Genomic DNA, 12557 nt, shown 5'->3' on the forward strand with positions numbered 1-12557 from the left:
TTTTTTTCTTTTAAATATTCCTGTAAACATATGTGTGCATATGTTTATGCATATCTTGACGATATTTATAGAATAGACTTTCTGGGCAAAGGGTATGACTGTTTTAAGGTTTGCAGTAGTACAATGCCTGTTATTAGAGTCTCCACAGTAGTGATGTGGCATAAGAAAACAATAAGTATTCTCTAATGATCGTTACGGAGCCCAAGCTCATATTGCTTGCCGCACAACAGGTCAACAAATCGAGAGACGAGTGGTTGGGGCAAGGCATAGTGACTTTATTCGGAAAGCCAGCAGACCAAGAAGATGGTGGGCTAGGGTCCTCAGGTAAGATGGGCTAGAACCATCTTCCCCGAGGTAGAATTCAGGCTTTTTTTATACTAAAAGGGGAGGGAGTGTTGTTAGCTGTTGCAAACTTGGTGTCGGAATCCTTTGTTCTTGTAGCTGTCCACTTAGGTCAGGTCATGCTGTTCCTGTAAACCTCCCAACAAGACAAACGTTATTCTCTGTTCTGCAACTTTTTATCTCTCTATGAATGGAAAAGTGTTACACCTGTAAAGGCCAGAGCCTTGAGAATTGGCTATCCTGTATATTTCAGGCTATAGACAACATTAAGTTGTAGCAAAAACAAAGTACAAAGGTTAAAGTAAAAGAAACAGATCTGATATGGAGTCAGTTTTGTTATTCCCTAGTACATGAGCATACTGATTATCAGGTGTTGTAAATATGCAATAGTCAGTGCAACATGACTGCAAAATAAAATGACAAATACTGCAAAATTTTCAGAATTTAATGAAGTTGATGAAAGTGGTATTAGAAACCTGCTTGAATTTTGCAAAGCCACTGGCCAGGGTGATGCAGCAGCACTGAACTAGTTAATAATTATAAAACTCTGAACATGGACAATGATGATCCAATAAGTGCTTCAAGGGAGTGAGTTTAGGATCAAAGGATTAGGAAGACCCTTAAAATATCAATGAAGACATCATACAGTTTTTGCAAAAAAGGACATTCTTTATGATTGCATTGCAAAAGTTAAACATAAAGGGTGCCACATCATACAAGATTGTGAGAAGGATGTTCCTTTCCTCCCAACTCCAACATTGATTCATTCTTTGTTCTAAGAATTAACAGAGATGCAGTTGTAACGTAAATCTTGTGAAGTATAAGAGAAAATAAATTTATTTCAGTAGTTCTGGCTTGATTTTTATGATAAAATCCCAATCAGACTTTTTCCCCACAATTTACTGTGTAATTTTGGACTTCATTTTAATTAATTTCGATTCACCTTAAGTGGTTGTTTTCTGAGGTACATGATTGTTGATGTAGAAAATCCCAAAGAATTTCCCCCCAAACTCAGAACTATGAAGTGAGTTCAGTAGGGTTTCAGGGTATAACATAAACATACAAAAATCAGTTGTATTTCTTTAGGCTGTATGCTAGCAGTGAACACGTGGACACCAAAATTAGAAATACAGGGACTTCCCTGGTGGCGCAGTGGTTAAAAATCTGTCTGCCAATGCAGGGGACACAGGTTTGATCCCTGGTCCTGGAAGATCCCACACGCCATGGAGCAACTCAGGTCGTGCACCACAACAACTGAGCCTATGCTCTAGAGCCCGAGAGCCACAACTACTGAAGCCCGTGTGCCTAGAGCCCGTGCTCCACAACAAGAGAAGCCACCGCAGTGAGAAGCCTGCGCATCGCAATGAAGAGCAGCCCACGCTCGCTGCAACTAGAGAAAGCCTGCGTGCAGCAACAAAGGCCCAATGCAGCCAAAAAAAAAAAAAAAAAACAAAAACAAGAAGTACAATACAATTTACAATTACTTAAAAACAAAAAGAAAGAAAAAGAATTTAGGTGTAAATCTAACAAAACATGTACAGGACTTGTATGCTGGAAACTGTAAAACAAGGAAGACAGAAATTGAAGAGGATCTGAATAAATGGAAAAACATACTTTATTCACGAATTGGAAGAATCAATATAGTAAGCTAATTTTCCCCAAACTGGTAAATAGATTTAATGTAATTCCTATCAAAAATTATAACTCTGGCTTTAAAGTTGGACATACAGTATCTTAATTATTATTTTCCCAAAGCACTATAATTGTAGTATTTCCCCCAATGAAAAATTTTTACAGCTTTATGGGGATATAATTGATGTATAACGAACTGTACATATTTAAAGAGTCTCGACACATGTAGACACTGTGACACCATCATCTGAATCAAGATAATGAACATGTCCATCACCCGCAAAGTTTCCTCCTGGTCCTTTGTAATACATCCTACTGTCCTTCTGTGCCTCCCATAAATCCTGCCTCTCTATCCCTAGGCAACCACTAGTCAGCTTTCAGTCACTATAGATTCATTTTTTTTTCCCTAGAATTTTATATAAATGGAATAATAGAGTCTACACTTTTTTGGTCTGCCTACTTTCCATCAGCATTATTATTTTGAGATCCATCCATGTTTTTGTGTGTGTTAATAGTTTATTTTTATCATTTTTTTTAAAAAAATTTATTTATTTTATTATTTTATTTATTTATTGTTTCTGGCTGCATTTGGTCTTCGTTGCCGCGGGCGGGCTTTTCTCTGGTTGCGGCGAGCTGAGGCTACTCTTCGTTGCGGTGTGCGGGCTTCTTATTGCGGTGGCTTCTCTTGTTGTGGAGCACGGGCTCTAGGTGCGTGGGCTTCAGTAGTTGTGGCTCTCGGGCTCTAGAGCGCAGGCTCAGTAGTTGTGGTGCATGGACTTAGTTGCTCCACGGCATGTGGGATCTTCCTGGACCAGGGCTCGAACCCGTGTCCCCTACATTGGCAGGCGGATTCTTAACCACTGCGCCACCAGGGAAGCCCAATAGTTTATTTTTTATCATTTTGTAGTATTACATTATATGGATTTACCACAATGTGTTTATCCATTCACCTGTTAATGGCCATTTGGGTGGTTTTCAGTTTGGGGCTATTACAGATAAATATGCTGTGAATATTTGTGTGGACATACGTTTTCATTTCTCTTGAGTAAATACCTAGAAGTGGAACGACTGGAACAAATGGGTAATTTCTTAACTTTTTAAGAGGCTGCCAAACTATTTTCCAAAATGGTTATGCTGTTTTACATGACCACTAGCTGGTGTGAGAGGTCCAGTACCTCCACCTCTTGGCCAACACTTGGACTTTTAGTCATTGTAATAGGTGTGTTGTGATATCTCATTATGTTTTAATTATTAGTCCCCTAATGATTCATGATGAGCATTTTTCATGTGCTCTGTGTATATCTTCTTTGGTGAAATGTTTGTTTAAATCTTTTGGTTCTTTAAAAATTGGGTGATTTGTTTTCTTTTTAGTGAAGATATAGATTTCTGTATGTATTCTAGACACAAGTCCTTTATCAGGGGTATAATTTGCAAATACTTTTTCTCAGTCGGTGGCTTGTCCTTTCATTCTGTTTAACAGTGTTTTTCAAAGTGCAGAAACTGAATTTTGATGAAATCCAGTTTATCAATTTTTTCTCTCATGGCTTGTGCTTTTGGTGTTGGCATCTAAGAAATCTTTGTGTAAACCAAGGTCACAAAGATTTACTCTTATGTTTACTTCTAGAAGTTTTTGTGATTCTCCTTGTGGTTTCCTCTTTGATCCAAAATTTAATTTAGGAGAGTATTTTGAATTTTTTTGTTTTAAACTGTTATTAATTTTAGACATTTTTGCGATTGAGGCCTGTGCAGTTTATACTGTAAAGGAGTGAGGCTGATAGGGGTTGAGAGGCAAGGGAGTGTGGATGGTAGAAGGTGGAAGAGGGACAGGAGTGCATAAAGTACAATTTTTGTCTAGATTGCATTTTTGTTCTAATGCTTCCTCTCTTTCTAGATACCAAACTCCTCATGTTTATACTGAACTAAATCTATCTTGTTTTATCCTTCCTCTTTTCATAAGTCCTTTCTCTCTCTCTCTCTCACCCACTCATCCATCCAATCTGTCAGAAAACCCTATGTGCGCCACCTTCACAGTACATCTAGAATCCATCTGCTTCTCGTCATCTCCCAGTGCCTATCTCTCTGGTCTAAGCCACTGTCATTTTTTATCTTTTATTTTGCAGTAGGCTCCTAACTGGTCTCACAGTTTCGACATCTGCCCCCTTCAGTGTATTCTCAATGCAGCAGAGTGATTCTTTTTTTTTTTTTTTAAAGACTTATTTATTTATTCATTTTGGCTGTGTTGGGTCTTCTTTGCTGCGCACGGGCTTTCTGTAGTTGCGGCGAGAGGGGGCTACTCTCCCTTGCGGTGCAGAGGCTTCTCATTGCGGTGGCTTCTCTTGTTGTGGAGCACGGGCCCTAGGTGTGAGGGCTTCAGTAGTTGCAGCATGCGGGCTCAGTAGTTGTGGCTTGCAGGCTCTAGAGCACAGGCTTAGTAGTTGTGGTGCATGGGCTTAGTTGCTCCGCGGCATGTGGGATCTTCCAGGACCAGGGCTCGAACCCGTGTCCCCTGCATTGGCAGGCAGATTCTCAACCACTGCGCCACCAGGGAAGTCCCCAGAGTGATTCTTTTAAAATGTGTGTTAATATCACTCCTCTGCTCAAAACACTCCAAAGATTTCCCATCTCACTCTGAGTGAAGAAAAAAGTCCTCAGGTGGCCCTGAAGCCCTACATGATCCCTGGGGTCCCAGGTTCCTCTCTTATGCCGTAACTATCTTGCTCATTCTCCTCTAGCCCTGCTGGCCTCCTTCCTGTCCCTGGGACATGCCAAACTGCCCCTGCCTCAGGGCCTTTGCATTTTCTTTTGTTCCCTCTGCCTGGAATACTCTTGCTTCCTTCAGGTCTCAGCTCAAATGTGTTTTTCTTAGGCCTTGCTTGACTCCTCTCTACATAGTACTAACTGCCTCCCTCTTACTTTTTTTATTTCTCATGAGCACTTACCTGACACGTTACGCAGCTTCTTATTTTTTTTGTAGATCTTTTTACAAAAATTTTATGTTGGAGTATAGTTGATTAACAATGATGTGTTAGTTACAGGTGTACATCAGAGTGATTCACTTATACCCATACAAGTATCCATTCTTTTTCAAATTCTTTTCCCGTTTAGGTTATTACAGAATACTGAGCCGAGTTCCCTGTGCTATACACTAGGTTCTTGTTGATTATCTATTTTAAATATAGTAGACACAGCTTCTTATTTGTTGACTGCCTTTCTTTCCTTGCAGAATATAAGTTCCCAGAGGGAGGGAACTATGCTTTGTTCACTGCTATTCCCATAGTACTGAGAGCAGGGCCCGGCGCATAGTAGATGCTCAGTAACCACCCGTGGAGTGGGTGCATGAGTGTGTCCTGTCTGAAGGCGTAACCTCAGTGAGTGGTTTCCTTAGCCAGTTGTAACAATCTAGAGAGACTTAATAAAATTACGTCCAGTAAAAGATAATTGTGTGTGTGTGTGTGTGGTGGAGCTGGAGATGGGAAAGGGGATGCGGGGTGGTGAGGGAGGTACAGATATTGAATGTTCCACAAAGCCATATATAATGTTAGAATAATAATAGCTAGGTGAGAACTGTGTTTGAGAATAAGTAATTTTGGAAGTAAATGAGTCTGGTTCAGTTTATCAGTTCACTGTAGTTTTTATTTATTCAACATGAAGAGAAAAACATCACAAAGCAAGTGACCCAAAATAGCACATTTTGTGCATTTCTTCAGCCCCTTGGCAGCATCAGGCAGATGTGTTCACTCTGCACTGACTTGTGTGTGAATCTTCCGGCTCTTCACCCGCAGCTTGTTGACCTGGGACTCGGCAATGTCAGCCCGTTCCTCGGCCTCCTCCAGCTCGTGCTGGAGCTTGCGGAATTTGGCAAGATTAGCATTGGATTGTTCCTCCTAAGAATAAAGTTGTGAGAGTTAGACTTTGTGGTTCTCATTGCACTTGTCACAAACAGGATTATTTCCTCAACTCAGATATTTCCTTCTTACGGTTTGTTTGTCATATCTGATTTCAAATCCAGACAGAACTTGTAACTTCAGTTACATTTTTTACTCTAAAGAATGAAAGAAGAAATAGTTTTGAAATGGAAGAGACGAGCTCATTATGTCAAACCCATGTATACGTGCAGTCTACTTACGATGTATGGACTGAGTGGAAAGGAGGAAGAGACCCATGTGCGCTCGCTCACAGAGGTTAGACAGTAAATGTAAGGTCAAATTCTGACTTTGGGAAAATCCCAGTTGAAGTGTTTTTGCCATATATTTTAACTCTGGTATACAGAGACGCTGCGGGTGGGGGGATGGGGATAGGAAGAAATTATGCCCTTTGTTGGTTGCACTTACTACCATTCGTGCCTCTCCCTTTCGTGTTCCCTTTTCTTACCTCTTACCCACTACATTGTGTCTGGAAGAGTGGGGAACAACCAGGAAAAGTGAAGCTGGAGAATCTCCCAACACATCCTAATTTGCTACAGCGAATGTGCAGGGATAAGTCCCTGCTGATGACAGTGGTAGTGAGGGAAGGAGTCAGCTGGGGTAAAAGATTTCTGTTTGGCTTTTGGGAACAATTGATTTTGTGCATTTCTAGAGGGAGAGGAATATTTATCATGGTGTTAGATTTTCTGCTGGATATTCTTTGCAGCTATCAAGTAAGGTGGGTTATTTGGAATTTTCTTTTTTTCCCCCAACCCCTACAAATTGCTTAATAATAAAAATATCTCGTCTTGAGGTCTTATTTTATAATTAGGATTTGGGGGTAAATTCATATTTATATCCTCTCTCTTAAAATAAGAATGACATATTCTTACTTGGTCTCTTTCTTTCTCATTAACACATTCTCTTAATATACTTTCTACCCCCAACGAAGTTTCCTTCTTCCCTCAAGGGCTTAAAGATACTTACAGCCTCCTCAGCTTGTCTCTTGTATGATTTCACCTTTGCCTGTAATTTATCTACCAGGTCTTGCAGCCTGAGAACATTCTTGCGGTCTTCCTCAGTCTGGAAGTTTGAAAAAAATGGTCTGCATTGAATCCAACAAAATCAACCCACTACAGGTGGTGAAGTAAATCACTTTGATATGATGGCAGGTGGGCCTGGGGTAAATGTGGTCAACTCTGAGGCTTCCTTCATAGTATTAACAGTAGCCACTCTTGTTAAATGTCCACTGTGTGCAGGCACTATATTGGAGAGTTATACACGTCTCTAATCCTTACCTGCCTACTCTGGTGAGTAGATGTTTTTATTCTATTTTACAGGTGATGAATTAAGGTTGAGAGTGTTAGGTAACCTATCCGAGTTTAAAAAGTAAGAGGCCAAACTAGGACTAATACCAGTTTATCTGTCTTTGAAACCTGTATTCTTTCCTCACTTACACGATTTTCTAAAGGCCTTCCTGATTTTCCTAGCTTAGGAAAGGGTCTGTGATAGGTGATTGTGTCATTTGCCCCTTATGTATATCGAGTTAACATGTAGCTATTTGTGAGTACCACATAGTCACCAGGTTTTCAATTTCCCTTTGTGCAGGAAGTCTGGATATTCTAGAAAGCTCTTCCCCTTACCTGGTAGGTGAGTTCCTTTACTCTTCTCTCGTGTTTCCGCAAACCTTTAACAGCCTCAGCATTACGTTTCTGCTCACTTTCAACCTACCTCTCCTTCAAGCTCACGTACCTACAATCAAGAAAGATACTTATATAGTCAGTCTTGGGGGATGTTAATTAACTCAGGACCTACTGACGATATTGGGTGGCTGTCCCCAGCCACAGGATAAGGATGGGAGTCAATATACAAGAAGAGAGAAGGATCGGGGAGTGCCGTTTTCACTTTCCGGATTCAGAGAGATTGAGAGACCCACCCTGGCCTCCAGCTTCTGGATGTGCTTCTTGCCACCCTTCAGGGCCAGCTGCTCAGCCTCGTCCAGGCGGTGCTGCAGGTCCTTCACCGTCTGCTCCAGGTTCTTCTTCATCCGCTCCAGGTGGGCGCTGGTGTCCTGCTCCTTCTCTGTCAGCTCCTCGGCCATCATGGCCGCCTGGTTAAGTTCACAAGAGGCAGCAGTGGGCCACCCACCCCTCCTATGCGGGCACACGGAGGGTGCTGTGAGGCTGGTACTAGGCACGCTGATGCTTTCCTCCTTGCCGCAGCCACCGCTGATGCTGCATGGTTCCCCTCCCACTTTACCTCTGCTGAGGCTCCGTCTCCTTCCGTCTCTCCGGGAAGCCACCACTGACTGAATGCAGGGGTGAGGAGAGGAAACCTACTTGCAGGTCCCAAAGGGGCGGCATAGAAGCCCCTTTCTTATCTCCAGACAGCATCTCTGATAAGAAAGAATGGAGCGCACATGCGTGACGGCCTTCTTGGCCTTCTCCTCTGCATTTTTGGACTCCTGGATAGACTTCTCCACCTCTGCCTGGCATTGGGCTATGTCAGCTTCCAGTTTTTTCTTGGTATTTATCAGGCACGTGTTCTACAAGAAAAATTAGATAAGAGGTTCGGGCTACATTTGGACACTTACAAGGATTGGAAGGGAGAGGGTTGGGTGGGGAAAGAAGTCAAGCTCGAGAACGTTCCATTTCTTATTTTTCACACAGGTGAAAAAAAATTAAAAAGACTTTCATTTTTGATAGACAGATATCCCAAAACAGGCCCGAGAATTGTACATAAAAGAATTGAGTAAATGATAAATGTGGACATTCAAATATTTGAGGAAGGATAAATTATTTAGTTAAAGGTGCTGGAACAAGGAAATGGTTGACATAACTATGTGAAATGAAAAATAATTCTCATGATCAAAACATTGCACAGAGTTGTTAGGATGATGACAAACGAGGAAACATTTGCAATGTGCATTACTGAAAAAATGGTTCCTTCTTTAATATGTAAAAAAGACAAATCATTAAGAAAAAAGGGCAAAAGTACAAATAGCTAAGACACACCAGAAGAAATACAAATAGCCAACAAATACGACAAAATGTTCCACCTCATTAGTAATCAAAGAAATAAGAATTTTTAAAATGAGGCATTTTCAACCATAAAATCGGTGAAGATTAAAAAAAATAATAGCTAAGCACTCTCACTTATTTTCCCCATGGGAGTAAAAATTGGGACAACTTTGTTAAAGACCAATTTATAACATATCATAAATGTCTTTGCTGTTTTGACCATGAATATATACTTCCAGGAATTTACTTACTTTTAGGAATATTAAGGAAATAGTAATCATGGATATATGTGAAAATTTAGTTATGAAGAAGTTAGTCATACAACCTTCTAATCATAAAAATTTTTATTGGGAACAGTCTAAAAATATCCAACCGTAGAAGACTGATTAAATAAATGTGCCATAATACACAACTAAAATGGACTGCTTTTCTGCCATTAAAAAACTGTATCATAGAAAACTATTTTAAAATATAGAAATATGTTCACAAGACGTTGTTAAATGAAAAAAAGTTGCAAAAGGATTGATCACGTTTACAAAAAATATCATATTTATGTATAGAAACAAGAGCCTAGAATAGGAGATCCCAAAATGCTAACAATATGGTTGGTATTTTTCTAGTTTTTTGGCTAATTCAAAAAATAGTTTTTAAAGCAAGGAATTTTGGGGGAATTCCCTGGCAGTCCAGTGATTAGGGCTTTGTGTTTCCACCGCGCAGGGCACGGGTTCGATCTCTGGTTGGGGAACTAAGATCCCGTATGCCATGTGGTGTGGTCCAAAAATATAAGAAATGAAACAAGGAATTCTTGAACTTTCCTAAAAGTAATTATTTCAAAAGACAATCCTAATTTTCTAAGCTTGCAGCTTAAATGTTACTGCCTCTGTGAAGCCTTTTCCAGCCCTTTTATGCAATAATTTGTCATGCCTTGCTCTGATTTCCCCATGATCTTTTATCTTCAGATAAAAGAAAGCTCAGCAATCTGTCCATCTAGAGACCAAGTTATTCCAAGAACTAGGCCTAATGAAAGTTTGTCTTGACCACTAGCCTGGAAGGAGCGGTGGGAACTCCTCTCCATCAAGCCTGGGTCCTGCCTGCCTCCAGGGTGGACCCAGAGTGGAGTGAGGATGGACACACGTGGGAGTGAAGGAGCTGCACGCGGTCGCTGGCCTCCAGCAGCTCGTGCTCCGCCAGCTTGCGGGTGCGCTCCGTCCGCGCCAGGGCCACCTTCCTCTCCTCCGGCTCCTCCAGCAAGAGGCCATTCCTGCGCTCCACGAGGGCCAGCTGCTCCTTGAGGTCCTCGCTGCTCCTCAGGGCGTCATCCAGATGCAGCTGGAAGTCCTTCACGAGAAACCAGGGGTGAGACCGGAGCCCAGGGCAGGCTGAGGTCCCGCCAGGTCCTCCAGGGGCCGTGCACTCACCTTGAGCTGGCTCTGGACTGAGCACAGGTATTTCTGGGTCTCTGCCACCTGGCGGTTGGAGTGGCCCAGCTGAATCTCTATCTCACTGAGGTCTCTCTCCATCTTCTTCTTCAGCCTCAGAGCAACATTCCGGCTCCAGATCTCAGCATCCAGCACGCTTTGCATGGCCTTTGCTGCCCGCTGGCTGTTTCTTTTCAGATGCTCGATTTCTTCTTCCTTCTCAGGGATCTTGCGGTCAAGCTCAGATTTCAGCTGGTTCAACTCTAGCTGGACACGCAAAATCTTGCCCTCTTCATGCTTCAAGGAACCCTGATAAAAGTAAAGGAGTGATTGGGATTGCCGGGGGCAGCCACCTTCTTGAATGAGGTTTTTCATCCCCATTAGGATAAAAAGGGTATTATTAGGCTCATTTTACAAATAAATAGAACAGTACTCAAAAAGATCAAACAGTTTGCTCCCAAATTGTTACTAGTAATGAAACTAGAACTGAAGATTTGTTGTTAACAATCTTATGTCTTGAGAAGGACAGAGCATCGTTTTCAATTAGTAAAAATTTTGATTACTGTGTCTTTTTAAATAGTGACCATAAGTCAGGAGCCAACCTCTGCTCAAAAAAGACAGAGAAAGACAGAGGAATTGCTCTCCTGTTATCCTGCATAGTGCAAATTTCCCTAGACCCTCTTAAGCATCCGCCCCTCACTGGCCACAGCTGGTGATAGCATCAGGATCCTGCACTCTTTGAACCACACAGAATTCCCAGCAGCCAAAGATGACCGTGTATAACTCTCTGTTAAAACTAAGGGATTCTGAGCTGGCTCTCAGGATGTTTGGTGATTGAGTTCTTGCTTTCTGAGAGGAAGACGTTGAGGACATAATGAACAAGTTTATTTTTCAATAGGAGAAATACGATGGACTAGAGAACACTCATGAGGCGAGGCAGAAGAGAGCAGCTGGTCCCCCCCCAGGGCGGGGGTGGGGCTGGATTCTTCCCATTGGAGCCCCAGTGCCTCCTGCAGGAAGGGCCCCTCGGGGTGGTCTAGTCCCCTTCCTCAGCGCCCCGCCCTCCTTCACATCCCAGACACGTGCCTCCACCTCTTCCAGGGCAGCCTGGAGGTCTGACTTTTCTTGCTGTACTTGCTTCCTGGTCTTCTCCAATTCCTGAAGATTCTTGCTCATTTCCGCAATCTGCATGGTTAAGTCGGAAATCTCTTCTGCAAAGCACAGGCTTGATTTAGGCTGTTTTCACAGGCTCTGTCTGATAGCACCGGCATTTGCCAGGGAATTTGGGGATTGGTGATTCATTCATGACCTTCATATAGGAGAGGACAAAGACAGAGAAACCTTTCGGGGGAGGTGTCGACAAGACACAGGTGTGTGGCCTCACCTGAAGATGCAGAGGGAGGAACAACAGAACACCTGTATGACCCTGAACCTTCACACGGTACACAAAAGGGTCACAGAGAGGACCGGGGGAGACTACTGTGGAGAAAACACATAGAATCATGGTCTCAGAAATAGAAGGGGCTTTAGAGGCCATTGGGTCTGGTCTAGTTTTGTAGGACAGCGGTCTGAGATCCTAAGGGATCTAGTGACAGGATCAAGGACACAAAGCCATGTAGAGACAGAATCCATGGAAGATATGTTCTGTAGAAGAGGACGGAGCTTAGCAGCCCAGCGAACCCTCTGTTCTCGAGAACAAGGCTTGGCTGTGACTATCCCTTACATTGGGGAAGTTTGGGTCTCAGGGTAAAGTGAATAGATGTGAGGATTTTGTGGGGCATCGGGAAGGAGGAGGATGTGGTCAAATGGGGGGGTGGTGGACAGAAGAGAAGGGGGGCTGTCACACACCTGTGATAGGGAGAGAGCTGGGGGCTGTCACACCCCTGTGATGGGAAGACAGCTGGGGGCTGTCACATACCTGTGATGGGGAGACAATTGGGGGCAGTCACATACCTGTGATGTGGAGACGGCTGGGAGCTGTCACATACCTGTGATGGGGAGACAGCTGGGGGCTGTGACTCACCGGTGATGGGGAGAGAGGTGGGGGCTGTAACTCACCTGTGATGGGGAGAGAGATGGGGGCTGACACCTACCTGTGATGGGGAGAGAGCTGGGGGCTGTCAAGCACCTGTGATGTGGAGACAGCTTGGGGTTGTCACATACCAGTGATGGGTAGAGAGCTGAGGGCTGTCACCCAAATGAGAAGGGGAGAGGGCTGGGGGCTGTCACACACCTGTGATATG

The 12557-nt window shown here is 43.0% G+C and overlaps 1 protein-coding gene and 1 long non-coding RNA gene across 3 annotated transcripts; both read right to left on the reverse strand.

The window, feature by feature from the left end:
- Window positions 1-5580: 5580 nt before the first annotated feature.
- LOC309621500 (myosin-8-like) lies at window positions 5581-10011 on the reverse strand. Of its 2 annotated transcripts, XM_082408939.1 has the most exons (6): window positions 9942-10011; window positions 8296-8421; window positions 7813-7986; window positions 7520-7628; window positions 6864-6959; window positions 5581-5858 (listed from the first exon to the last, which is right to left on the reverse strand). In XM_082408939.1, exons 1-4 carry the CDS (start codon window positions 9969-9971, stop codon window positions 7599-7601), a joined length of 360 nt encoding a protein of 119 aa, XP_082265065.1. In that variant the 5' UTR covers window positions 9972-10011; the 3' UTR covers window positions 5581-5858; window positions 6864-6959; window positions 7520-7598. The 2 variants fall into 2 exon arrangements, 1 of the variants encoding a protein (XP_082265065.1); XR_014240062.1 differs by lacking the exons at window positions 8296-8421; window positions 9942-10011 and adding an exon at window positions 8216-8237.
- Window positions 10012-10549: 538 nt separating this feature from the next.
- Window positions 10550-12244, reverse strand: LOC309621501. The gene is made up of 4 exons (XR_014240063.1): window positions 12163-12244; window positions 11699-11793; window positions 11401-11525; window positions 10550-10623 (listed from the first exon to the last, which is right to left on the reverse strand). It is a non-coding gene; the product is annotated as an uncharacterized lncRNA (long non-coding RNA).
- Between the last annotated feature and the right edge of the window lie 313 nt (window positions 12245-12557).

The sequence above is a fragment of the Balaenoptera borealis genome, assembly GCF_965194805.1.
Source record: "Balaenoptera borealis genome assembly, contig: HAP1_SCAFFOLD_514, whole genome shotgun sequence".
NCBI classification, from domain to species: domain Eukaryota; kingdom Metazoa; phylum Chordata; class Mammalia; order Artiodactyla; family Balaenopteridae; genus Balaenoptera; species Balaenoptera borealis.

Excerpts from the sequence above, each read along its gene's own strand:
- LOC309621500 (XM_082408939.1), bottom strand. The coding sequence starts at position 9,971 with ATGGAGAGGAGTTCCCACCGCTCCTTCCAG. Across the intron at positions 8,422-9,941 it reads GTTCCCACCGCTCCTTCCAG|AACACGTGCCTGATAAATAC; the intron begins GCTAGTGGTCAA and ends TTTTTCTTGTAG. Across the intron at positions 7,629-7,812 it reads TCCAGAAGCTGGAGGCCAGG|GTACGTGAGCTTGAAGGAGA; the intron begins GTGGGTCTCTCA and ends TCTTGATTGTAG.